The sequence below is a fragment of the Scatophagus argus genome, chromosome 10 (assembly GCF_020382885.2).
Source record: "Scatophagus argus isolate fScaArg1 chromosome 10, fScaArg1.pri, whole genome shotgun sequence".
In the NCBI taxonomy this organism is placed as follows: Eukaryota; Metazoa; Chordata; class Actinopteri; family Scatophagidae; genus Scatophagus; species Scatophagus argus.
The window spans coordinates 6,264,243-6,291,499 of record NC_058502.1 but is presented as its reverse complement, the minus strand read 5'-3'; the positions used below and the strand labels follow the sequence as shown (position 1 = coordinate 6,291,499).

At 43.6% G+C, this 27,257-nt stretch overlaps 1 protein-coding gene across 1 annotated transcript in view; it reads right to left on the bottom strand.

The window, feature by feature from the left end:
• The window catches only part of lrpprc (leucine-rich pentatricopeptide repeat containing), a 50,363-nt gene that overhangs the window by 1,558 nt on the left and 21,548 nt on the right, over positions 1-27,257 (bottom strand). Inside the window, exons 23-37 of the mRNA XM_046401843.1 lie at positions 26,981-27,188; positions 21,909-22,033; positions 19,768-19,874; positions 15,036-15,104; positions 14,861-14,951; positions 14,164-14,306; positions 12,545-12,653; positions 11,557-11,683; positions 8,827-8,915; positions 8,531-8,735; positions 6,689-6,822; positions 6,408-6,523; positions 2,327-2,401; positions 1,786-1,870; positions 474-616 (exon numbers count right to left, since the gene is read on the bottom strand). Coding sequence (XP_046257799.1) covers positions 474-616; positions 1,786-1,870; positions 2,327-2,401; positions 6,408-6,523; positions 6,689-6,822; positions 8,531-8,735; positions 8,827-8,915; positions 11,557-11,683; positions 12,545-12,653; positions 14,164-14,306; positions 14,861-14,951; positions 15,036-15,104; positions 19,768-19,874; positions 21,909-22,033; positions 26,981-27,188 — 1,826 coding nt within the window. The remainder of the gene's footprint in view (positions 1-473; positions 617-1,785; positions 1,871-2,326; positions 2,402-6,407; positions 6,524-6,688; positions 6,823-8,530; positions 8,736-8,826; positions 8,916-11,556; positions 11,684-12,544; positions 12,654-14,163; positions 14,307-14,860; positions 14,952-15,035; positions 15,105-19,767; positions 19,875-21,908; positions 22,034-26,980; positions 27,189-27,257) is intronic.

The window sequence follows — 27,257 nt, the reverse complement described above, 5'->3', positions numbered from 1 at the left end:
TGATCATGAAACATTCTGAGGGCTAGAATGAGTTATTGAGGCTTTTCTTCTGTGCGAATGTCATAAGTAACCGGGGAGCACAGATGATTGCGCTGAAGTTACTTATTTATTGATTAGGTTGAGTCAGATTTTTGATGTTTAAAAAAAACCCAAAACAAAACAAACAACAATCGCCAGCTTGTCATTTGTGAGGATTTGCTGCTTTTCTTCATCTTGTTTGATAGTAAATTAAATACTTTATTTCTATCTTAGACGCTTAGTGCGACAAAAACAGGCAATTTCATGACCGCCTTGGATTAATGGATTAACCAAGAAAATAATCGTCAGGTTACTTGATAATAAAAATGAGGGAATCCCTAATCTCACCCACATCGTCCAGCTCCTCTGCACTGTAGTGATATAAGAAATGCAAAGTTTCTGTAGAGCATCTCTTTGTGTGTGTGTGTGTGTGTGTGTGTGCATGAGAGACTCACAGAGGGAACAGGGAAAGGCGCCGTCTCTCCCTCATTCTGGTAAAGCATACCCAGCCGTTTGAGTGACAGCTCGTTTGCGACTATCCCCTCCTTCTGCATCTGCTCATACAGAGCTTTGGCCGACGCCAAGTCCTTATCCACGACTGCCGGACAGGAGAGAGAGAGAGAGAGAGAGAGAGAGAGAGAGAGAGTGAGCAAATGAGACAAGAACAAACAAACAACAAACCTCAGTAAATTCTTATTTGACTGGAGACATTCAGCAGCATACAGCAGATATCCTACATACACGTGCATCCTGTCAGGACAATTCATTACTTCTAAAATGCTAGTCGCGCATGTTAGTGTCATGTCTGCAACTGTGGAGCAACAATGGAACAGAGGAGAGAAAAAACAAACCAGGCAAAAAGAATCACTAGAACTCGTACAATTAAAAGTTTGTCTCAACTTTGAGTACTTTGGCAGTAAATATGAAGTTATTACAATAACACAGAGCTGAAATCACTAACTTTCTCCCTCTTTAAATTATGTTTGTGTGAGAGTAATCTGAAAAAGTAAATTAGCAAAGAAACATGTGTGTGTGTGTGTGTGTCTGTGTGCCTCAAAGAGACAAAAGTAAGGGAAGTCAGGTCACCGCTGTCAAAGAGAGAGCAAGTCAGACAGACAAGAGGAAAGAAAGCCCCTCACAGACAACAAAAAAGAAGAAGTAGAAAGACGGGGCAGAGAACAGAGGCGAGCAGAGCATCGCTAATTGTGTCTCCCTGTGGCTGCCATGACCGGCCGGATAGCTAATGCTAATTAAATAGTCATGTCTGCTCATCTCCGCTGTGACGAGGTACGAGAGGGGGGGGGGGGCGGGAGGGCGAGGAGGTGAAGTCAAAGGAAGGACATGAGAAGAGGATGTAGGTAATAGAAAAGAGGGGAGAACAAAAAAAAATGACAAGGAAAGATAGAGAGCAGTGAAGAGGTGGAGAGGGGAAGACATGATGGAAGGAGGAGGAAAAAATAATAAGAAAGGCTGAGTGGTGGACCGTGTTGCGATTAGCACGCTAGGCTAGCCAGGACAGCTAACTCATTAGAGGACATGTGTTCTTCTAACCCCTGCATGTCTGCCCACACACACACACACACACTCCTTGACCTGATGCATTGTTAATGTGTCTGCTAATGTTGACTTAGCCACAGACCAGTGCCTGCACCGCTAGCTGCTTCCACCACCAAGCCTCGTGTAAGTCTGTGTGTGTGTGTGTGTGTGTGTGTGTGTGTGTGTGTGTGTGTGTGTGTGTGTGTGTGTGTGTGTGTGTGTGTTTCTTACAGTGACATTTCATCAGGTACGAGTACAGGATATCCTTCTCAGCAAAGTCTGGAACCAGGCTCATCAGGGTCTTGATCTTGGTCACCTGTCCACAGAAACATTAATTTAAATGCAAGAACAACATCTGTGTGTGTGTGTGGGCTTTGTGAATCATTTTTTGAACATGAAAATATGACTTGAACAAAATGTTGTGCTGCCACGTGCTGACAGTGAAGTGCCCTTTACAGTCGAGTCGAAACTAAAGCGAGTTTTTGCTGTGCTTTCATTGTGTGCTCAATCGCTCAAGTTGTCAAAACAGCTCATTTCATATTGCCTAAACAGGAAGTGAGCCAGTGCAACATCATTATTAAAAACACCTCATGAATCTTCTTGCATTTTAATTTTAAATTAAACTTTAACTGGCAGCAGAAGGATAATTCTGTTTCAATGCAAATCGAACGTTCATGTGAACGTTGTACAACATAAACGTACTGAAACAAAACGTGAGCTGTTCTTTAAACACGTGGATCATCGAGAGAAGAACTGAAATGTGTGATTTTACCCCTCCAGGAGTCTTCGAGTTCTGGGACAGGTAGGACATCAGAACATTCTTCTGTTCAGCCAAGGCGTTACAGCGCTGCAGGGAGACAAAACAACAGGAACAGGATCAGGCTGAGCAGCAGATTAAGTTAAGGTGGCACTGCTTTTCTAACTGCCCCGTGAAAAAAACTTATCTCCAAAATTCGTTTTTTGCAAATTATGCGCCCCAATGAAGTGCGGATATTTACGATCCTCCAGTCTCATTTTTATGTCCCACCAAACCCGATTGCAGGCTATTCCACATCTCCACTTAACAACGCTAACAAAAGCTTTCGGTTCGCATTTTATATTGAAATAAAGATAAATCATGGGCAACATAATCTGATATTGACGTGCACACATCAGTTTGACTGATGGTCGTATAAACACCCAACACATCCGTTGCTATGGAGGAATGCGGACATGCTGTACAATGTAAAATGTCAAAAACGTAAAAAGTGGAGCGACAATATACACACTGATACGACTGCACACTGTGTGATAACTGCATGTCACGCTGGAAGGTCTTGCTACTGATGACGAAAACAAACCAAAGAACAAATTCACTGCACCAGAGACACGATAAACCTTCAAATGCGGGGTAAGAATTTGGAAACGCGCGTGTTTTATGAAGTAAATTTGTCGCTGAATATTTAACCAGTGCACATCTGCTTATGATGAACATGTGCAAGCGTACATACAACATAGAGTGTGTGTGTGTTTGCAGGAGATGCATTAACGCTGCTGCGCTCCGAGTGAGTGAGTGTGTTCTCCTGGCTGAGCGGCAATGAGGTCCGATTACTAGCCAGTCGTAAACGAACGTGTTTCACTCCTTCTCCACCTCGTACAGAATTAAAAAGCGAGTGGTCTGTAAGGCTTTTAACAGGATGACGCTGACACACACACACACACACACACAGAGCAAACTGCCTTCTTTCTCGGAGTCACCAAGCGGCAGAATGGCTTTAGTACAATCAGGCAATTAGGCCAACACTGTGCCACTTCACTCAACTTTGTGCCGTGCTCTCACTCACTCTCTCTGTTTTTTCCCTTCCCCTCACTGCACCAACCACTCCCAGAGGTGGTGCCACAACCGGCCGGGCCCTCTGTCTCTGCTGCTCCTCACACATGCCGCCTAAAAGCTCTGGATATCCAGGGAATGCTTCGTTCCTTTTCCTCAATCACCCCTCCTGCAGTGGTAGACGAGGCCGCCTGCCTCGCCGCTCGCCTCCCCTCCCCGTCACCATTTCACATCTTAATGACTGACTTCCTCCCTCTCGCTCGCCCGCCGACCTCACCTTTGCTTCTCTCCTGATAGCCTTGTCATCATTATTGTGTGCTCGCCTACTTAAAAGCTTTTCAGAGTTTTTGGGTCCTGCTTCACTGATGATGGAACGGAGGAGTCGAGCCGCTAACCTCCGGTGACCCTGTGGCAGAGGGGCTCTGACGGGCCGTGATGAGGGACAAAATAATACAAAAAAAAGAAAAAAAGAGGAGCACACCAGTTTAGCCTGGGTCACATCAGTCTAAACTCAGAGCCAACACATGGGAGAGCAGTGAGATGTCCTTGTAGTTTTACTTTTTGACACCATGAGCAGACAGACTTTTCTTGTCCTTTTCATCATGTTTTGCCTGCGCATTTAAAGTTACACCCTGACTACATATGAGGGGGGGTTCCTCATATTTTAACTGCTGAAACAATTACTCAGTATTTGTGATTCAAGGAAGATTTGATTGGTGATGATCTGACCATCTTTAAAGTTAGTTTTGAGTTTTTCATGTTAGTTCAGATTTTTGGAAGTTGTGTTGTGGGAGGTACGTCAACATAATTAGTGTATTCGGTGGATGTTGGTCGGCGCACCAGAGAGGAGCAGCTGTGTAAAAGGCTAAAGCTAAGTTATGTACGGTTTCTAACTGCCTAAAGAAAGGCGGATCAAAGGCACATTGAAATGTGCTCTGTTTCGAATATTTTCGACACTTCACTTTGTTGACAAGACAACCTATTCCAATAGAGGTCTTACATCAGTCCGTCTTCAGTCACCAGACTCCTTAGACAAAAATAGTAAATTAATTAGATTTATGTCCTGTATTTTTTAGAAATGTTGGAGCTGCTGGTCTGCAATTGTTACTGAGTGAGTTTGGCATTTCAACACATTAGTTCAGATCCAAACAAACCCTTTAAAAGCAGGCTCACAACCATCTTATTTTCTGCTGACAATCACTTTCATCTTGTCTTCACGTCCTTATTTCGACAATGTTGCAAATGTATATACGCGTTCAAGGTTTTAAAAACACTTGTTCAATGATGTTCAAATGTCTGTAACTGCACTTTGACCTGTGCTAAATAAATATATTGGTCTTGCCTGTGAGTGCAAGAGGATTTGAAAGCTTAAAAGTTATGTTTGACTGCCGAGCTTCTACACTACAGACATCAGTTTACGGTCAGCTTGACAATATTCTTCCTTCAGTCTTCTGAAATTAGCAGAAAGTGAACAGAAATTTTTACAAATTGTTCATCCTTCTTCATCTTCCATCATACGGAGTGAAAAGAGGAGGGAGAGGAATCAAACAGAGATGCATATCAAGCAAGAGGCGTAATACGGCTTGAGTATCATGGAGTCCATAGTTTGTGTTTAAATAGTGATGAAGATGATGAGAAGAGAGCGAAATGTATCTGCTCATCAACATGCATGCTGGTCAGACATCCGTGTTTAAGGACTGAGAGGGATAATCACTCAGGATGTCAGGGACGAATGAAGAGCAGACAGCATGTCGTCTCCACGTCTGAGTGCGTCTCCACTTACTGCTAATCCGGTTCGGGGGCGGCGACACTCACTTTACATCCTTCTTACGGGCGAAGTGCCACGTGTTCTTTTGACATTTCATCTCTACCCCAGTCCCATAGGGTTTTCACCAATGACTACAATTTGTAAACACACCGGCTGTTACAATGAATACGACGATGACTTTTTGAAATATAACGTGCTTTTGGCTGCTTATTCAATGAATTAAAAAGATTTAGTTGCATTTGGTGGTTTATGACATATGATTTATGGCACAAAATTATTCAATTCAATCAATTTAACACGTCCAGAGCAAACAACAAATACATGTCAGGGTGAAAATGGGATTGATGAGAACACGTTTAAAAAGTGATGAGGTGTGGTGAGGGAGGGCAGCACTGCGCGTAACATATCTGTGCTCATCAGCGTTCGCTCTAATCGCACGTGGAACTGAATGACTGCGAGGGTTAATCACTCAGCAAGTGAGCATGAAGTAATCCTGGTCAGAGAGGAGAGCAGCTTCTTCATCTCAGGCTTCCTCCACCCTCGTCTTCCTCATCCTTCCTCCCGTCTCTCACCCGCCCTAGCATCTCCATATTCACGTCCCCAGGCTCAATGCAAAGTCACTGAGCTGTAATGTACGAAGTGCGTTAAATAAGTGAAGTAGTAGGGGGCCGATTTCAGACCACCAGGCACAGTGTTGGAATGTGGGCAAGCATTTTCCTGACATAAATGTGAGGCTGGATGAATAAGTCAGCGACTGTGGCGAAGGAGCGTCTCCGCCCTCACCAGACAGCTGGACGAGTGCATCAGGGGACTTGTGATGGACTAAATTCATCACCAGATCCCTTGTTGATTTGTTTTTTTTTTTTTTTCAGATTTTAATTGCTTTGATATAATAATTTAAAATGTAGCCAAGTGCAAGACACTCAAACGGAGAAGTGTGCACCGGGACAAAATCCTCCAGATGCTTTAAAATGTATTTCAAGTGGTCACAAAAAGTAGAACCCAACTGACATTCGACGAAGCTCTCTTCGATGCATGTTTACTTAAATTTCGCTTCTCTTCCAGCCTAAACTATCAGCATTATGTCCTCTCTGCTTTACACACATACAAGAAGGAGAGCAATATGTGTGATAAGAAACGCCTGAAAACCTGACCTGAAAATCATTTCTAACTTCACTTAATGTATTATTTGCAGAACACAGCTTCCCTCCAATATTAATAAACTGACCTGATACGCGCACACACACACGCGCACACACACACTTTTATACTCACAGCCAGCATGAACTTTGCCTCCTCGACTCTGTGTTGCTCCAGCAGCTGGATGAAGAGGTCTGAGGCTGGTCTGTAGCAGGCGAAATGGTTGGCCAGCCGCTCTGCCATAGCACTCACTGTAACACAACACACATGTTTTGTCAGTGCAGGTTTGCATCGATCTTACATCTAATTTTAAATGAATCATTTTGCTTGTGGTCTCATATTCTGTCTTCCTTTCTTTTAGTAGATATCGTGTGTGTGTGTGTGTGTGTGTGTGTGTGTGTGTGTGTGTGTCTTACACTTGTCCAAGGCCTCGTCATTGCCTTCTTTCAAGAGCCTTTCGAAGACGAAGGACATACTGTGGCTCCTCTCTTGGTTTTCTGTTTTTGTGTAGAATTCCTCCAACATGTCCACTGCTGACTGCAGTTCACCACTGAAGACGGTTGATGGAGAGATGAGTGTGAGGGGAAGAAAATGTTAGCTCAGGTAGATGACAACTGTATCCTCTAACCAGTACAAAGTCAACATGTGGCAACTATGCTGTGCTGCAGGTTATTCCCTCTTTCGTCCTTGCTACACAAAGTGCACATGTCTTCCTGCGTGGATGCTGAACGAGCCTTGGCTGTAAACGTGTCCAGTACGGCCTGTTGATACTGACCCGCGAGAGGAACATCAGTGAGCAGCCAATGTACACACACACAGTGTTTGACCTCTTGGGGGTGGAACACATATTACGATCATATAAAAATAACCTGCTCCCACATGTTTTTAACTCAAAAAGAAGTGTAATTCATATTAAAATAAAATTGTTTCTTTTTTTTGTACCTTTTTGCTACAGCCTCAAACTGAGTGCAGAGCAACTCATTTCTCCACTGATGTTCACTCACACGGTCAAATGTTTTTCTGCTGAGGTCGCGACAGCCAAACAAAGCCTGCTCACCAAAGCACTACAAGTCTAAAAACAACGCAATCTGGCACCCCGACCTCGCTGCTAACACTTTACGCTCCCTGCTCCCTCCCCACCGCCGTCACCAGTCGTAATGAATATTTAACACAGAGGGTGTGCATGCGTCTCTGTGTATGTGTATGTGAGAGCGTCCGGTGCTGGTGGTGGTGGTGGGGGGGTGGGACACATATCTACACTGATTGTTACGACTGGGACCGTCTGAATAATTCAGCGGGGGGCCCCTCTAAATGTGGCGCTCCGCTTTCCGGGCCTGGTTGCTTTTCCGCCCCGGCTCTTAACCAGTCAGCTTGACTCAGATGCAGCGGGGACGCACGTGTCAGAGCCGCTCAGCGCGCAGCTCCCAGAGGTCAGGGTTCAAGCTGACAGGCCCGCACCGCGATGGCCAATCGGGCGTGATACTGTCTTGCTATTTTTCACTTCCTGCTGTCCCTCCGAGTTGGCGTGGAGACGCTTGCGACTCGAGCTGGAGGACGGCGCTAATGCGGCAAGTGGCGCAATGAAAGTTTGATGCACAATGTGTTTTATATTTTGTTCTCTGTTGTTGGAGAAGCGACGAAGCAGCGGCGGTGGATGAGTGTTTTCATGACATTAAGAGGAGTCCATGAATAATCCTATTAGGCCCGTGTTTCCTATTTGTACTTGACGCCCCACTCGCCCTGTATGCTTTTGCTTTGAGAGTTTGTCAACCTGGGTGTTCTCACACTCCGTTCCTGGTGCTGAACTTCTTATCTCTCTGTGCAGCACAGCAAGGCCAACAGAGTTTCCAAAAAGCATAAAAGATTTCACACTCATTGGTAGATTTTGTTATAAATCATCTACAGTGATTTGTTTCTGTTTGTTGTCTGTACTCCATTTGACTGTACGCGTTTGAGAATTGTCACTAAGAATCAGAGGTAAGCAACATGATGACTGTTTTGAAATGTAAGATTTAGGGAAATATCTGAAAAGGTGTATATGCATAATTATGACTCACACATGATCACAGTAATGCGTTAAACCCCCCTGTGTGTATACCTTAATGTGACTATAGGATCTTTGAAATTACTCTGATGGCTACATTTTTGTTTGCAGAAAACTAGACAATGCCAAAGTCGGCAGAGTGAAACGTCCTACACATGCTTCCTCCTCAACTCAAAAAATATCCTTCACACCAATACACACTAAGCAGCCTTACTTCTTGACGTGTGCCAGGGCCATGTTGTTGACAAACACCATTCTGGACATGTTGAGGGACATGCTGTGGTCCTTTATGAGTGTCTCCACTGCCTGGATTCCCGCCACGTCGCCGCTCCTGCCCAGCGCCTGAATCAGTCTGGTGACAGCAAGGACCGAGGGCACTTGGTCCAGCGACAGCATCAACTTCAGGCTCTCAAGAGCATCTGTGGAGGAGCGCAAGAAGTGAGTGAGTGTGAGTGTGTGTATGAAATGAGTGCGTGCGGGTGTGTTGACCATCACATGTCAGTTTCTCACCTTGAGGCTGGCCTTTCTTGCTGTGTGTGATGATGAGCAAACTGTTGGCCTTATCTTGCAGCTGGAAGCCCGGCACATGACACACAGCACTAAGAGAAACACAATGTATTTTCTTGGTTTTGATATCGTACAGCTGTACACTTTGTTAAAAACTGTTTTCAATGTGAGTTTGTAATCCCGCAGAACAAAAAAAACTGGGGTGTAACGTTGGCCAATATGATGACATTTACATTGCAGCAGAAAGGCTCGGGTTGGGACGGAAATGTTGGTCATCATTTGGTCGGCTGATCAGCCACTTTGGTCCAGACTGTACAATAACTGCTGGAGGGACTGCATGTGAAATTGTGTCTTTTGATATTTGGATGCGCTATTATCATGTGTAATGTAAGCTTGTGTTGGAACGGCAGTGTCAATTTTGTGAGGCAACAATTGAGAAACAAAAATTATATTTGGATATCTTGATTATGAAATTACATATACCAAGATTTGATCAGTATCTATAATGTCGGGTGCTACAGCCACCTCCTTATCAGATCGAACTGCTCTCGGCTATCACAAAGTCCATTTTGATCAGCTTCTGCACTCGACCATTTAAAGCAAGTTTTTTTTAATCTGCGATGACTGAATTAATATCTGTGGCATCTTAGTCTTTTTAGACAAGCTCCACTTAGATAGAGTGGATAAACACATGAGCTGAAAGACGGCACACAGGCAAGACAATGGGAACAAATGTGATTGACTGCAATTCTGAGCTGCTCGCAAAGCGCCTGCTGTGACCCTGAAAATAATACAGACATCAAACAGTTGATTAATTCTTGCTGCGCCACAGCGCTTGTGTGTTTGTGGTATTATGTTGGAGAGTGAGGCCGGGACGGGCTGAATGCTGCAGCACTGAGGCCTCGGGTAGCGTCCCCGCCTCCCAACTCCGTTCCTCATCACTTCTTCCTCCCGACGTTCCCTTCCCTCGCCCCGTCTGCCCGTCTATTTGCTCCTCTTTTCAGTCGTCCTCCTTTTCATTTCTTTGCCACTAAAACCTCAATCAAGCTCGCCTCCCGTCTTTCTATTTCTTATTATAGCCCCGCAACCAGATTAATCCGTCCGCTCAATTGAGCATCAGGCTGGCAATCCTTATCACCACCGCGACACCAGGCCAAGCAGCATCCGGCAGCCGCCGTGACAGGGTCGCGTGGAGATTGGAGCGGTAACAGGGTCGCCGGCACAGGGAGGCCGAGCAGTGGGGGTGTGGGGTCAGAATTATTCTTATCGGGTGGAAGAAAATCTCTAGAGGCCGTCTCTCACTCACCTTTTCCCAACACACACACCCTCACTGCTGCTCTCTCTCTCTCTCTTTTTTGCCTTCTCCTTCTAGGGGTATTGTGCTCTGGCCAACGAGTCCATCATCCACCTTTTCCTCTCTCTCTCTCTCTCCCTTTTTCTCTCTCATCAACATCACTCTTTCCCAATCCCTTAATCTCGCCATAAGCACCCCCGCTGCTCAATTCTGTACAGATTACCCAAAAACAAACACACACACACACACACACCCTAACACGCACAGAGAATTAATGCCTATAGCGTCTTCATTAACCTCGTACGCGATTAAATCTGGCCCTCCTCCCCATGTTCACTCCTCCTTTCCTATTTAGCTCTTTTTATCTCCTTCCTTTCCTCCCCTGTCCCATCTTTCGCCGACTCTCCTCTCAGCTCATTTCACTTCTCATTTAGAGTGCAGATAAATGAAGCTTTTATCCAGGCAGGGATGCCATAAACCAATTCAAACAGAGGCTGGAGATGGGTTATCACTCGTGCTGCCTCGCGCTTGTTGAAACACGGGTCTAAAATTGATACGATTATTTCTCATAACATAAGAGAGGGAACCCATGTAGAGAGCAGAAAAACAGGAGGGAGACTGATAGTGTAATAGATGTTTTCACATTTTTTCCCTTTCCCCTACAAATTAGCAACTCCATCTCTTCTTTCTTGTATCGTGTCATTATATCATTATCTCTTTTTGGGTTTTTTTTTTTTTTTTGGAGACGTCTGTGTTTTTCCTCTGTGGGGAGAAAGTGATACAAAGACAGGCACAAAAAGGAGATAAAGATAAAGCAAAAGGAGGAGATTACCTAAAAAGACAAATAGAACAGAGAAGATCAGAGCTGCACTAAGCTCAGATCTCTAATACCTCTGTCTGTCCATCTACTTGTCTCCAGGCCCACGCCCTGATATGGCCCCCATAACACAACAACACATGATACATTACTAATTGGAAGAAGATTGATGTTTGTGCGCAAAGTCACCCGCTTCCCAGAAAACCAAAATTAATCTGTACATCTGACTGTGTGTGTGTGTGTGTGTGTCTTGGGGCTTAGTGAGAGCCACTGTTCATATCCAGCAGGGCTGAGTGTGTTAACATACAATCAGTGTATAATCCTCATGTCTATTGAGGAGATGTAGTTTTAGCCCGAGGTGACCCAGTACCACAGACTGAGGAGACGAGGAGAGCAGCAGAGCATCAAATGCACCACATGATGAATTTGTCTGTCATGTTCCTAACCAGGATACACTGCAGAGGGTGTGAGGACTTCACAATAATCTCTCACATTAACTCTTCTTGATTTATGAGTGAACTAACAAAAGTGATGTTGATTATAGCAAATTAGGGAAAAGGACAAAATGTTAACATGATAAAGTGAGAAGAAGGAGAGAGAGAGATGTTTCATGTTCACTTACGCATCCCTGACTGACATGGCTTCCTCAACGGATCCCTCGGCCAACAGGGCACGGATCACTTGGTCATAAGTGGATGCACTGAGTGCCACACCTTTTTTATTGCCGTCCATCAGCATCCGATAGGCATCTGGAGAAGGAGCGAACAAGAGAAGAAAAAAATGAATCAGAAGCAGGACAGGATATAGAAAAGAAGTATTTGAGATAATCTTCATATTATTGGATTAACAGTGTAATCTGCTTTCATAAAGACGGCTACAGTGAACTATCTTCATTTCACTTTCAAGATTCAGATGAAATTTGGTTCTAATAGCAGTGTGCAGCTCGAATCGATGAACAGTTTGAAGTCTGTTTGAGCCAACAAGCGATATGTCATTTTTACTTAAACACTGACTCATTTAATCCTATGTGACAACGTCGCCTGTGTTGAGATTTCTACACGTCTTAAACTATGCCCTCTACCCTCACACTCTTACAACCTCAGAAGTTGGGGTTGTGTCCAACAGCTCTTGTAACTATCCAACTATCACCCTGCTTTCACACACTTCTGGTGCACAAACACGCCGTTTGGACGAGTTTGTGTTGAGAGCCTTTATTCTCTTTTTCAGCTCAGGAAATGGGTTATCCAACATTACATTTCATAAATTTTGAGCAGAAAATCATGTTTTGCCTAGCACACCTCGGCAGACAAGAAGTAAACGATGAACATCTGGGAAGCTAAATGTTCTAGTTCCAGCAAACATTTTCAGGGTATTTTGGAAGCAGAACCGAAAGTATGTAACAGGCCGAGACAGAGGATCCCACATGGAAGCCCATGTTGCTGACTGGGCTGTATGTTCAGATAAAAGAGTCAGCCTTTCCTTTAAAGGTCAAAATTGTCTTGTTGTAGCTTCAAACAGAACCTTTACACACCTCACGTGTATCAGAAGTATCTCAAACAAGATTCTCACGTCCCTGCGTCACGTGGGACAAAAACACTCCTGCTGCTTACCTTTCACTTTGCCTTTTTTACTGAGGGCCATCAGAGTGACCTGGTGTTCAGCAAGATTCTCAGCTACGGTGAGGTCTTTAGCCGACCGTTCATCGTCTTTGTACCAGGTCTGTAAATCACACACACACACACAGAGCAAACGGTGATAAAACTCTCATGTTTCCATCGAAACAAACAGCTACAACCAGCACTCAAGCCTGGATATGTGTGCAACTGTGTGCTCCGACAATGAGCTGGTGTGTGTGTATGTGTGTGTGTATGACAGTGCAATAATGCTGCTGGGCCGGCAGGGCAGGGTCCCATAATGCTCGGTCACCCGTGTTGCAGTGAGGGGAGGGGGTTAAGCTGTATTGGCTAGGGGCAAATTAGGTCTGGCACCCCAGGGGCAAAAGAAAAGTGTGTGTGTGTCAGAGCGGGGGTGTCAACTGTAGAGCCCCAGGGGTCGCCAAGTTCATCGCTCCAGGCAACAGCAATCACTTCCTGTCTCATCATGCTTCAGGCTATTCAAGCACAAGCAAAGCAAAGCAAACTTGAGTAAAAAAATTTAAATCAAAAGCCCATTCGGTCTTCATTGTCTTTTAATCTTAATGAATATTCAGATTTTGTCCTTTTTCATTTTATCACTTAGTGAGAATGCAGCTGAGGCCGCATGCACACACATAACCACGAATCCAGCGGCAGCCATATGGTGGCATTTAGCTGCTGGCTAAATTAGTCTGGCATTACAGATTTACAGACAGATCAAGCTGTAACTCCTTTGAGCAGCCAGCCGGTCTGATTGACCACACTTCAGATCAGAGCTTCAATCCTGTTTCCTCTGGATGTAATGAACAGAGGCTTAAAGTGGAGCAGAGTCGGGGGGGCTGAGAACTTGATAAGAGTTTTCAGAGGATTTTTGGGGTTAGTCCCTGTGATCAGAGGTTGGGGTCAGCTTGCTCTTTGGTTAATCTATGCAGTATGAAAATAATTGCAATTCAATTCAATAGTGGACAATATACAGAATATACCAACAGACCAACATATAAATGGTTACAGAATATTACTGGACTGTATATATATGTATGTATTTGTTAATTTATGTTTTTATTAAAATTAATTAAAATTATATTTAATTATAAAGTCTCCTTTATGTGCTGTAATCTACAATTGATCAATTAATTGATACAATGTCAGAAAATAGTGACAGTGACCATCGTAACATCCCACAAACTGTTTTTCTGTACAGTGGACGTTCCAAAACAAAAAATTTATACACTGACATAAAATGCAAATCCTCACCTAATACAAAATAAAAGAATATTTGCTATTTTTCAATTAATGGATGACTTAAAATAATAATAAATTGTCAAAATTGTTGATTATGACCTTTCCATCTCATTCGTGATCTATGACACAAATGTATGTGCAGGCACCATTCTAATTTTATCGGTGCTGGGTGGTTGTGTGTTATGTTTGACCTCGGGCACTTTAAGAGTCCCTTCAGAGCTCTTAGGAACCTTCTGCCGCACCCCCAGGAACCTCCTGGCAATTATTCTTCTGAATATCAGATCTGTCTAATGAGTGTTACTGGGATGTACATATTGCAAACTTGGGTTTTTTGTTTGTTTGTTTGTTTGTACCTCAGACAACTCAAAGGGCACCTCCTGGCCATTATTCACCAGGATGTCTGACAGCATACGCAGGGTCCTCTCCCTGGGAATGGTGTTTTCCTCCTGCATCTTCGTCCACATGGCTTCTGCCTTCTGCCAGTCGTTTGTCTCCTCTGAACACGACAAGAAACAAAGCAGTGGGAATGAGAAAAGGTGGGTTCTTACCTGATCTGTTAAGAAAGCCATGAGGCACAGACCCGTGTGGATGTGCTCTCAGTACATACTGGTTGCAGCTCTCCACTCAGGCTGCACCACAGAGTAATTTCTGACAAAGCACTCCATGCTGAGAGAGGGCAATCAAAGCACTAATCTGATCAACTGACTGACCCTCAACTATGCTGTAATTTAGGAAACACACTAACTAGTGGTGTGTGTGTGTGTGTGTGTGTGTGTGTGTGTGTGTGTGTGTGTGTGTGTGTGTGTGTGTAGGGAAGCAGGGGTAATGGGCTGACAATCAGCTTTAACACTCCAATCACAACAGTTATCTGCTTTGCTCTCCACTGCAGCAATCACACCATGTCTTCTGCTCTAACTTCGGACTGATCCCATTCTCACACACACACACACACACCTAGAGGTGGAAGGTCACAAAATCTTTAGCTTAGAGAAAGTAGAGTCACTGCCTCAGAAGAACAAACCGGGGCACAAATGAAAGAAAAAGACTTACTGCAGAGGCGGAAGACGTAACTGTACATCTCATCTCTGTCGCACTCAAACAGCTTGGCTGTCATGTCCACCATCTGCTCCAAGGCCTCCATCTACGCTCACAAACACAACAATATTTTATTTAAGTTGGAATTCGTGTATTTTGAGTGATTTGTGTGATTTCCTGTGTTTATTACCTGTCTAGCAGTAATGCATCTCTCTGCAAACCAACGCAGGCGTCCAGGCCTTGCCCTCAGTCCAGGGGTCTACACAAAATAAAAAAAAAACAGATGAGGATTTTAAAGGGAAGAAAGCAGAGAATAGTTACGCAACAGTAACAAACTTTGAGTGTAGTTGCATCTCCCTCATGTGGGTGTCATGCGGGTGTGTCGTATTTCAAGCAGATTTCATTTGAAGCTGTTATTAACAGACAATGATTATATTACCACAAATTCACAGAAATGACCTCCACGTTGCATTAAACCAGAATTATCCTTTAAAATCAGCCTGGAATATTTGAAATCTTCCTAAATGAATATGAATGTCTATTAAAGGTCAATGAAATGAAGGTAAAATATACAACTTAAAACCAATCAATTGATTGCCCATAGGGTAGGCACCTATTGATCCATTAAAAGCCATCGAGCCTGAAGAACATTTTCAATACTGCATGTTAGTACGCCAAGTATAGCCTCATATATAAGAATCAATTTAGATGGACGTTGTCCTCTTATGTGAGTGCAGCAGCTTTACACTCACATTACACCAATGTATTTTCAACAGAGGATGACAGATAGCGAGCGGTCACCAGTCTGATGTAACAACAATGGGTGACAGAATAAAAACAAGGGTTGGTTGATCAATCGGTCAATCAGAACCTTAATTTTGAGCTCATCCGGTCACAGGGGAAAACAGATCTAATCTAGTGACTATAAAGTGCAGACAGACATAAATCGTCTTTCTTTTCCAAAAGAATTTGTGATACTTTTAGGACACCAGTGATATGCAGACAGTCAGAGCGTGTGGACTGTCAAATAAGGTCTGACACAGATTGATCTGCAGGCTCGTGTAGCTGAGATTTAGCCCGATATGTGAAGTGACCAGATGATTATTATCATGGAATAACAGTGATCAGGATTTCATCTGCCTGTTGGGGCTTTGATACAATCTGAATAAGACTGGGATTGAGAATTCTCCTCCTCCCTCTCTTCCTGATAATCTGGTGGAGGAGGAGAAAAAAAAAGAGAAAGAAAGAAATACAGAGACAGGCCAGGAAGTTAATCTGAACGGGGATCAGCGGTGCTCAATCCGCGCTGGCCTCTTTGATGGGAGCCCATCATACTATGAGAGGGAGGGGAATGTCAAGAAAAGACGGCCTTCATCCCTTTCTCTGACCATCCCTCATCCTTTCCTCTTTCAATCCCCACTTCTCTCAATCCCTCCCTCTTCCACCAAATCTCCCCCTGCTCCTGCTCAGTCTCCTTCCCTCCATCCCTCCATCCAGCCCAGGCAAAGGCATTATGTTCTTACCCAACCAGCCAAAGGGACAAATTAAAATGTGTTTCACTCTCTCTCTCTCTCTCTCTCTCTCTCAGTCTGTCTAATCTTCTTAGAGACTAAGGCCCTGTGCAAGTGCTCCATCTTTTTGCCTCCGATTCCCTTTACTTGGTAAAGTCTTTCGGGCTCAAAGCAGCCTTTGCACATTGACTTGCGAACACAAACACACACACACACACGAATATGTTTGGGATTTTGAATCAGTCAAGACAAATCTCCCTAATCTGGGCAGAAAACAAAATCCTCAGAAATAAGAAGGCACATAACTTACACATGCATGGGTGGATCAAAAGAATACAAAGTACAAAACAAAACACTCTCACTTTCCCAAAGAGATAATGGAAAAATGCCATCAGGTCATATTATCAGGACAATCCAGCCTGACACACACGGCAGGGTGTATTACAGTGCATCACTCGGCCTCTTTAAGACTCGTGTGGCCTTTTGACGCTAAAACATTTTTTAAAAGGTTACTCTCTCATCCTTATGTACACGCATGCAAAAAGAAAAAGACAGAGCTGGCCTCGTCTCACCTCCACTTAACAAACCCTCTCCATCTCAATTCCTAATGTTCTAATTCCATTAATCACCTGGCCACTTAGTACCCCCCCCACACACACACACACCCCTACCTCTCCCTAACACGAAAACACATAATGGCTCGCTGCTCTTTAGCAATACTACCTAACCTTGACCACCACACACATGCGCGTGCTGCAATAATAGGCTCGGCCACCCGACAATCCTCTACCTAACCTTGACCATTTAGCACAAAATTGGCCACCTTTCTCTATCATTACATTTAATTAGCTGTGATTAATCAGCTGCCAATTATACCAAACACAGCCTAAAGAGAGACATCACTCTGCGCTGCCACTTGACGCTCTCAGAGAGGGGAGAAAGTATTTGTGTGTTTGAGTGTATGCATATTTGAGTGACACAACTGGATCCATTGTACTACATATCCTCAGCACCATCAGCATGCAAGTACAATAACAATTGACAAGTGAACTTTCTGAGACTTTGCTGTGAACAGAGATTCACAGGAAAAATACATAATCTTTTCTTGTTTAGTGTACTGCACACAACTAAACTGACAACTCTGGGGAAGTTACAAGTCACTTTGCTAAACTCATTATACTTTAAAGCTGCATTAATCAATATTATTAATCTAACAGTAAAGTGAAAGGTGTCACTCAGAGTGATGAACCCACGGAGAATTATGACCAAGCGTCTTAGCATCCTAAAGCTCATTGATTCAGCTTTCCGTTTCACAGGCTTTATTGTTTAGCTTCACTTCCATCAGCTCTGATCTCATTTCCACTAAAGGGAGAAAGTTGTCTGTTGTTCAGCTGTTGTCAGCAAAAAGGCTTTGACAAAGTTAGCGTCTAGCAGTTGAACAAAGTGGTGTTTTGAAGCTTAGGAGACAGACATTTCCCTGTGTGGTTGTTTGGCTGAGACCAAACTGGAGCTAAAAAAAAAAAGGTTGAATATTCAACTTTGATTCATCAGTGAAACACAAGGTAAAAGAAAAATGTTAATAGCAAATAAATCAAATAACTTTGTGTCTGATTGTATGTTTTTAACATTTTTTGATATTCTAAAGGCTAAACAATACATAAAAAAAGAAATTGACAAATTTGTCCATATTCACTGATCAAGCAAAATTGCAATTTTGTGACGCTCTGACACTTTACATACAAAACAATTAATTGATTAATTTGTCTCAGGTCCAAATTTTTATGGGATGTCATCACATGTAGGAGGAACCACATAACAGAATGTCAGTCAGGGTTCAAGATGACCATTTGAGGAATTTGAGGAAAGAAATACACGAGCAGTCGGTGAATCCAAGTAAAACACACAACAACTGCGTTTTTAATGCAAATGCTAAAATTATTCTACTGCATCATTTAAAGCGCTGCAGGTATGACTTATGCTGCGTCTCCATGACAAACCAGATGAACCTTCACACCAAGACCCAACAGATGGGGGTGACACAGCTGAGCTTTTGTCACTGTAATCGACATCTGACATCACGGACAACATGTAAATCTGTAGGCCGTTTACAAGGCATCACCAATCTCGCACATCACTGGCATGTAGCTGGCTTTCTGTTATAAGTAGGATAACAGCCCTACAATCTAGCAGAAGGGGAATGAGAGCCACAATAACAACATGTCGATAATATTCAGGAGGGTTTGGAAATCCTCAAGAGGGACAAATCCGTCTTTTAGTGCACACCAGGACACGAGACAGAGAGAAAGAGCAGAGTCAGAGCAAGGGAGTTAAGGTATTTTGTTCCTCACTTTGGTTCTCATCCTGATCAGACAACATAATGGCCCTGTTTCTCTGCCACTAATGTCAGGCTCATCCCTCTATTTGTTTATCTCTTTGTCCTGCTGTCCACTTCCCGACCACTCGCCCGTTTTATCCACGCAAAAATCGCATCTTATCTACTCGCTTTGCTCGTCTCTTTTTCTCACACTAATCTACAGGGCTTATAGAAGGACTTAAGATGACAAAGATATAAATATTCATAAAACATTCAGGTCAGATGAGTAACAAGAACAAACAGAGTTTGGCAATTACACCCTGTGGTGCCCTGTAGGGAAAACTCAGCAGATTTTAGTACAGTGTAGTACAGTATAATGGTGCAGAGAGAAAAATCAAATCTAAATCATCATCATCAACTGGCAAAATTTGAAGTCTTTTTGCTTTAATGAAGTAAAGGTTGATTGGAAAATGTAATGGCAATAGAGTGCAGACATGCATATTTAAATTTGGTCCTTATAAACATCACTAAAGGGAAAAAGTTGTCTATTTCTGCTTTAAGTAAAATATGTGAGGATAATCAGGAAAATGACCTGCACAGGTAATGTTCTCTTTTAGTGTTGCAGTGTGCAGTGTTGTAGTAGTGTTACATTGTTATTAGTCATGAAGCTATGATTAGCTATCTTGTATCGCACTGCAACTCATGATTATTTTCATTATGAATTAATCTGCTTACTTTCCACGCTGTCAAAGTTACCCAGAGCACAAAGTGACTCCAGTAGAAGGTTGCGTGAAAAGAAAAGAGTGAAGTAAAGTAACTGTGCCACAAATGTGTATTTAAGCACAGTTTTTGAATTAACAAAGTTAATTACATTTTATCAGGAATTATGCTGGCACTGAATGTGGTGAGATTTGATTTAGAGCTCTTGGGGTCAAACTGACAAACAGATATGAACTACAAGGTTTAACAAAAGAAATCCTTCATTCTTGTCACAGTTAGAGGAAGACGCAACATCAGGAAACTTAACCTGGTTGGCTCCCATAGTTTCTTTGTGTGTGTGTGAGTGTGCATGTGTACAAGATTGTGTGTACGTTTACCTCAATGATCTTACGAGCCTCACGGTAGCGGCCCGTCTGCAGGAATGCAAAGAACAGATCATACAGCATGATCATCTCTCCTCGCTTCTGGCTCACATAGTCCATGGCTGAAAAGAAAGAAAGACAGACAGACAGACGGGTGGAAATGAATAAAAATGCCTGCAAGGTGAACAAACACACCTCACACTTCATCGTTTCATCCTGATTCCACTATTTGGCACAGCGTCCCACGCACAAAGCAGCCGTATCAAGCCTGCCCTCAACACAAACACACACAAGTCCCGAATGAAAGCCTAAGCTCTCGTGGTAAACTTGCTAAAGCGCTCTGCTCAGCGTTATGTACTATCTCTGTCCAGCAGCTTCGGGACAGGTACCACACACACACACACACACACATACAAACACATACACACCCCACTCCAAACTTTATGTCTTCCAAATAAGTCTGCACAGTCAGAGCAGCACAGGAGGGAAGAACAATAAATCTCCTTTCACTTGCTGTGTTCTGAATTCAACAGACAGAACAAGCTGACATGATTTTGAATTTTGAACCTTAATAATTGAATTACTTCACAGAAGTTTGCACAGAAGTTTCTCTGTTTTTTCTCTTTTCCATGACAGAAACCTCCAGGTTAAAAGCATGTCTTGATGATGACATTGTCTTGTTTCAAAACCACACACACACACACACACAAAAAGTAGATGCCTGGATTCAAGCTGAGGTCAGACATGCGAATAAAAATCTTCTGATGACACATTTCATGTTTTTCGCATGTTTTGGACAACTGAAGACCAGCCTGTTTGAAGGTCTGCACGTCAGATGGTTCTGGTTCACTTCTGCTTTCATTTCAGCTGGTGTACACTTTGAGGTGACTACTGCACTGCAGCAGCACAGGTCCATTGGAGCGAGCCATGGTGCAGCAGGCTGCACCACTTAACATGTACTCACAATGCCATCAGGTTGAGTGTGACTCAAGGGTTCTGTCATAGGTCATCCCTGTCTATGGCTTTGTATGAAGGAGTGGGAGACAGAATCACTTGTTATTTCGAGACCAACCGCTGGCTTACGTGCTGGTCTGTCAGACATTCGCTGTAAAAGTCATATTGTTTTTCGAGGGTGCAGCAACTGAGTCTGAGGGTATGACACCTTTCAGGGGGCAGTGAGTGTGTGTGTGTGTGTGTGAGAGAGAGAGAGAGATGACAGTGGGAGGAAAGGTTGGATGAGAGAGAGTGGGTTAAAGGGGAAAAAGGGAGGTGGAGAGGTGCTCCACCGCACGGTTTCAACCTTCACATACTCCAGAGCCACTTGCCCCACGCGACACATTGAACTTGACCTTTTCACCGAGCCGCTGTCGACATACACGGCGAGAGTTTAAAAAGCGTGAACGGACGACGTGCTTCACCACAACCCTGGTCTGAACCTCTCTCGCTCTCCCGTCCTCTTACGCGCTCTTGGAATAGTTGCCGCTTGTTATATGCGAGTTTAATGCAAACACTGTACAGGCACTTTGAATTAGCTCCCTCCCCCACGCAGACCGAGATGAATAATAGAAGATTAGAGTCAACCCGGGGACACAAAGTTTGATCAAGGAGAGCTAAAGTGATTTTTTTTTTCCATATAGCTGTGAGAAGCAGTGACAAGTGTCCACTGCCATTCTGAACTATAATAAGGTCATTTGGAGATCTTTAACATCTCAAAAAAAAAAGCTCCAGCTGGAACCTTTATTGCATGTATTTGTAATATCATTTTCGGTCACCTCAATTTCTGCTAAACTTTCTAATGACAGGCATGAAAATGGTCTCAAAAATGCTTTAAAAAATTTGAGCTTAATGAAGAGAAAATGAGGATCCTTCATGATTGTTTTGTTGATGAACAGCAAAATCATTTTCATCATCTTTTAATATATTGTATATTTTTATAATAATTAAACAGTTTTTAGTAAATAAGGTGTCCTAATTATGAATAACATCCATGAAATGTTTCCAGAACGTCTTTAAACTGCTTGTATTGCAAGAAAAGAAAAGTTCTAAATACTGTTAACCTGAGAAAAGTTTGTTTTTGTGGCAAACTACTAACATTAACAATCAAAGCACTAGACTGATGTAGAAGCTGAAAGAATGACAAAGTGTGCGTGTATAACCTTTCTGCAGTAGTTCGGTGTCTCCTTTCTCCACCAGACCAACAATGATTTCGTGGATGCGAGGCAGGAAGCCGTAGCGTGCACAGCAATCCATTGTTGCTTCTAGAGCTCCGGGCAGGTCCTTACTGTAGGCATGTGCCCACACACACACACACACACACACACAAACACAGACAGAGAGATAGAAAAAGCAGAGAGTGAGTTAGATGTCATATCTGTCCAGTCAGTCATGTACAGGATTGTATCAGTAGAGAATAGAAAGTGTATCACAGGGTTAGGACCCTGTGACCTCCTGTTCGAGTACTATGACCCCCTACAACAATACAGGCCTTTGAATTCATGACAGCACATCTGTGGGTGATGAAGCCTTTTGACCCCAATACATCATTCTCATACAATCAGGCACACTCTCACACACCTGTCTGCAAAGGCCTAATGTCTCTCTGGACAGGCTTTTAGAGGGGAAGCCTTGCAACAGACAAAAGGACTCGTCTGATCTTTACCCTCTCCGCTCAGCTCCTCTCACTCTTTCTCCTCTTTTGTCCTCACCAACCCCCTTTAACCTCCCCTGAATTCCTCTTCCTCTCATTTCCTTTTCCTCCTGATCTCCTCTCTCTCCTCTCCTTCTTCCTTCCTTCCTCCTCTCCATCTTCCCTTTGATTTCATGCTGTCAGCTCGCACTCCCCTCCGGTGACCTCACCCCCCCGCTGAGCAATTTAGCAGAAATATGGCAACAACATTAGACACCCCCCATGACCAGCAGCTTGCTCCCTTCGTCTCATGTCATCTTTTTTTATTTTTTGCTTGATCTATCCTCCTATCCTTCCCAAGAGGACAAGCAAACAAAAGAGCATGCAGAGGGAGGATGAGTGCGCCTGATGGAGTAATAACAAGAGAAGTCGAAAGGAAGCAAAGGAACGAGACGCTGAGAGAAAGGGGAGGGAGAGAGACCACTTCAACCCCCTCTATTGTGACAGCGCTGCCATCAATCTGTTGATTGGGTAATTACCATGTCAATCATACAGAGGTCAAAGCAGATAGGGTACCCATGGTGGAGGTAAGGGGCAGAGTGAGTGAGTGAAAAAGAGACAGATGGAAAGAGAGTGAGAGAGACAGAGATTGAGAGAGAACAGGTATAATTTCTGGGGTGTTTTCTCCTCTAATCAATTGGACAAGTGGACAAGAGAAATGTGCCCAAAAAGACCAACAACCCAGAAAAAAATAACAGGAAATGGTTTGACCTTGAGTTTGGCTTCTGTGAGGCAGGGGAGGAAGCAATGGAAGGAGGAGGAATGGAGTGATTAGGGTTGGAAGGTAAAGAGGTCCGCTAATTGAAATGAAGAGGGACAACATTATTCAGCAGCGCCAGTCAAGAGGCTGTTCAACTGCACAGTCTGATTGACCAACAGAGAAGAGAGAGACTAAGAGATTTCTGAAAATGAGAGAAAGAGTGCGGAGACAGAATGAGTGCAAAAAAAAGTGCAGAAAGTAGTTTGGAATGAACGTATTGTGGCTCACATGCACAATTAGTTAAAGTGTTGTGGCGCATGTGGCATTTTACACTGGAGCCACGTCGGTGGATGTTTCAAAACTCCTTCTGTACGTTTGCATCAAGCCTTTTGTGCACCTCATTCATTCAAGCTGCCACTAAGCTACTTTTAATCCCTCCTTCCTAATGAGACATCTTTAAAAAAAAAAAAAAAAAAAAATCGCTCCTTGGAAAAAAAAAAAAAAACGGGCCTTGTGTTGCAATTACACCCCTCTACCTTCCTCCCCTCTCCCCCTCTCTCCGCCCACTGATCCTCCCCAAAAAAGAGCTAAGGATGTCGAAAGATGGTTAATTTCCCCTAGGTACAATTTAACTGTCACTTTGCGTTGCCATTTACTGCGGCGCACAGCCCTGTTAATGTCCTCAACTTTGCATGTCAGCCACTTTACAGCCAATTAAGCCCTGAAAAAAATGAGCGCTTTGCTCAGTGGAAACCTGAAGGATTAGACAGGGAAGCTCATTTTGCCTCATCTTAGACCCCCACCCCCACCCCACCCATCTTTTTCTCCCACTCCGTCCCCCCTCTTTTGTTCAAAGGAGATCGGCAGGCCTGTTATCAAGCCACTGCCCTCGCGTGGGGGAGGATGAGTTGTCTGCGCCTCGAAACGCAAATGAGACTTCGATCATGACACCACCAGTCCAGTGATACATGTGTTGGCGAGTGGCGTTTACTAATGTTCACAGCAGGTGAACGCACACATGATGTACCCACGTAGGTGAAACGTCACTGATTATTTTGGCGACTTTCGAGTTGAAAACACAACATTTGACATATTATCACAAATAACCTTATAATGTTAATGTGGCAGACATGTCAACTTACAGCCACCTCCAGTATTTACACATCAACAGACCCACAGCAACATTAGCATTAATCCTGGCCACCTGACCAATGTGAGTGCAACGTTTACTGTCTTTGGCTAAGTTTTCTCCACCAACTCCTGATGGAAATATCTGGCTGATTTTGCTCAGTGCTATGAACAGCATCTAGATGCTAACCTTTATTGTTGGCTGTTATGTGCAGGGCATGTAGTGCACAGTGGGTTTATCAGAGTTTTTTAGATGAAATCAGTTGCCCCTACAGCAGACAACAAGGTTGATGGGAGTTTGCCAACTGGAAAACCAAAATAAAAAAGCAAAAGGAGGTTAAAAATGCCCTGCAGAGCTGAGGGGAAATTCAAAGTCAAGCGATAACTATAAATACTCATAGTCAAGTTAAAGTGCTAATGAAGATGTGTTAACAGTCTTGTGTCTTTTAACATCTCGTTTTCGTCCCGGTTAATCCTTTTTTCTATGTGTCTATTTACTTCCTTTTTTCACCTCTGATGAATCCTTTAATCAACCAAGGATTTGTCTTTTTTCTTTGCAGCTGCGCTTGTTACTAATGGGGTACCTTCCTCTCATTTTAGGCCTCACTTAAACCAAACATATAAACAATACAAGACAGTAGAAAGGAGTGGATAGGAACGAGGTGTTGTTCCTCCAAGACACTCATCTCCCATCAGCTCACGAACCCCCCCATCTCCCCAACTCCTCCTCTTCCTCTATAGTCAGTTTTATCATAAGTGTCCTGCCAGCTCTTCATTTTGTTGGACTCATTAGCATTTCCTGTCACTAATCACTTCCACAAGGTTGTCGCAATCTGAGCAACCAGCCAGCTAGCTTAGTAGCGGGTTAGCACGCACAACACTGAGTGGACAGGCATGAAGGCTAACGGGGCGGCGCGTATGATGGGCTGTCAAGGGCTAATCTGTTGGAGAAGTGTTCATTAAGTCATTAGCGCTGACGCTGCGATGAGACGGGTGCAGGCGAGAGTGATGCCTGCTTTGTCCTCTTTATCACTTCCCTCCGTCCCTCCTCCTCCCAACTGTCTGTCTGTCCGCCGACTGACGGAATGAAGAGGTGGAGAGGAACGTGTGAAGATAAAAGATAAAAAGAGGAGGAGAGAGCAGGGAGATAAGATTCAGCTGGGGTGGAAAAGTCAAGCGTTGCGGTACTCAAACCTGCCCTGAGGCTTGGCTGAACTGCTACTGAAACTGGATGTTAAAATGGCTTTACATTCCATAACTGAGTGCAAAATTCCTTATCATCACACTATTTAAAAGGTTAAAACAGTATGTGAGTTTTAATACATCTGAAACATTAGTATGACAGCAGTAGTAGCTGAATGCGTACTATTTCTGGGAAAATATTACAGTATGCAAGCACTAGACACTAAGCGAGTATAAATATCCCATAATGCATTGCAGTAAATGCCACAACAGCAGCATAAACAACAGCAGACAGCAGGTGTGGTAAATGATACTACACATATTGAGTATGTAGTGCTGAGTATGTGATGATTTTAGGGGTTAGCCTGACACAAACAGATTTTTCAACACATCAGGTTCTATCTTTCATTTGTTAACCTTTTCCAAAGTTTGAAAGTCTAACCAGCCAAAAACACAGGAATGTACCAGTAAGACAGCTAGCTGGTTCACTTGTGTTCACTTCAGTATCATTTGGATTAAATACAACTGGCACTGTGTAAGCTGGTGTGCGTGTGTGTTTTGTGTTTTGGCTGCTGTTGATGACCCAGGAGTAAATTAGCCTGCTAATCTCACAGAGGCAGCGATTAACGAGTGAACCTGGAAACTGTTGTGCCAGAGACCAGACTTAAAGCAAAACAAACAGCAGCAGGGGAGCGCCGGTGTCTGAGCGAGTGTGCGTGTGCATGAGCTTCATGTGCAAAGGTTTACCTCTACCACGGCATGCATACTAGAGGTAAACTGTGTGTATGAAAACATGTGCAGGGTGTGTGTGCAGTGGCAGGCCCCTAACAGTGCACTGCGTGGCTGTGGTAAATCCAGCAATTAGTGCTCTGTACATAATTAACATGCTAATGAGTTGATCTACTTAAAAGCTGCTCTGACAAATGCAACACACATACACAGAATAACGCACTGAATGGAGTTGAGGGGTGGGGCAATACCAGTGACCCCACAGCCAGTGTTTGCTAACGTTCATTTGCATATTTGCATTATGGGGAGAGGCATCAATGGCCATCTCTTGCCACACACACACACACACTTACAACTTGGAGTACAGCAGTGGGTGTTTCAGGAGATCAGGGGTGCGGCCTCATGGGAGAGGTTGCAGCTGGCGAATCATCAAACAAACAAACCCAGACTCCAATACCGCACGCGGGCACGCACACGCACACAGTCACATTTAAATGAGCAATTTCCACATCCTCTCTCTGTCTGAATTACTGACCCAGAACGTAACCTCAGCTATGATCATAGGGAGGGACGAGTGACTCATTGAGAGACACATACATACACACACCTGGCAATTGGATTTGGCAGAAAAAGACAAATCTGAAAACAAAAACTGAGCTGGTCGGCTGGTTAACGGACAGCTTCAGCCATAGCAATAAAAACATAACAAAAAGCAAATTTACATTTTAATAATAAAAATGTGTCTACAAAGTGTGTTTGATCATATGAATCAGTATTTTTGTGAATAACACAGTTTGTTTTACCTGTCCAGGTAGGCGGTAATCAGAGGTGAGCACAGATTGCTGGTGGGCTTGACCAGTCCGAGGGTGAAGATGGTGTCCTGCAACTGTTTGACTGCAGGGATGTTGCCCTTGGTTGCTAAGAAGCTGAGCATGTGAAACAGCGTGGTGATCTGTGTGTCATCTATCACCACCTCCTTCTCTTTCATCTCCTTCAGGATGTCCACTGCATCTGTGAGGAGGAAAGGAGGGGGGGGGAAAGACAGAAAAGATTAGATGTGAAGAAACACTTATTCCTGGA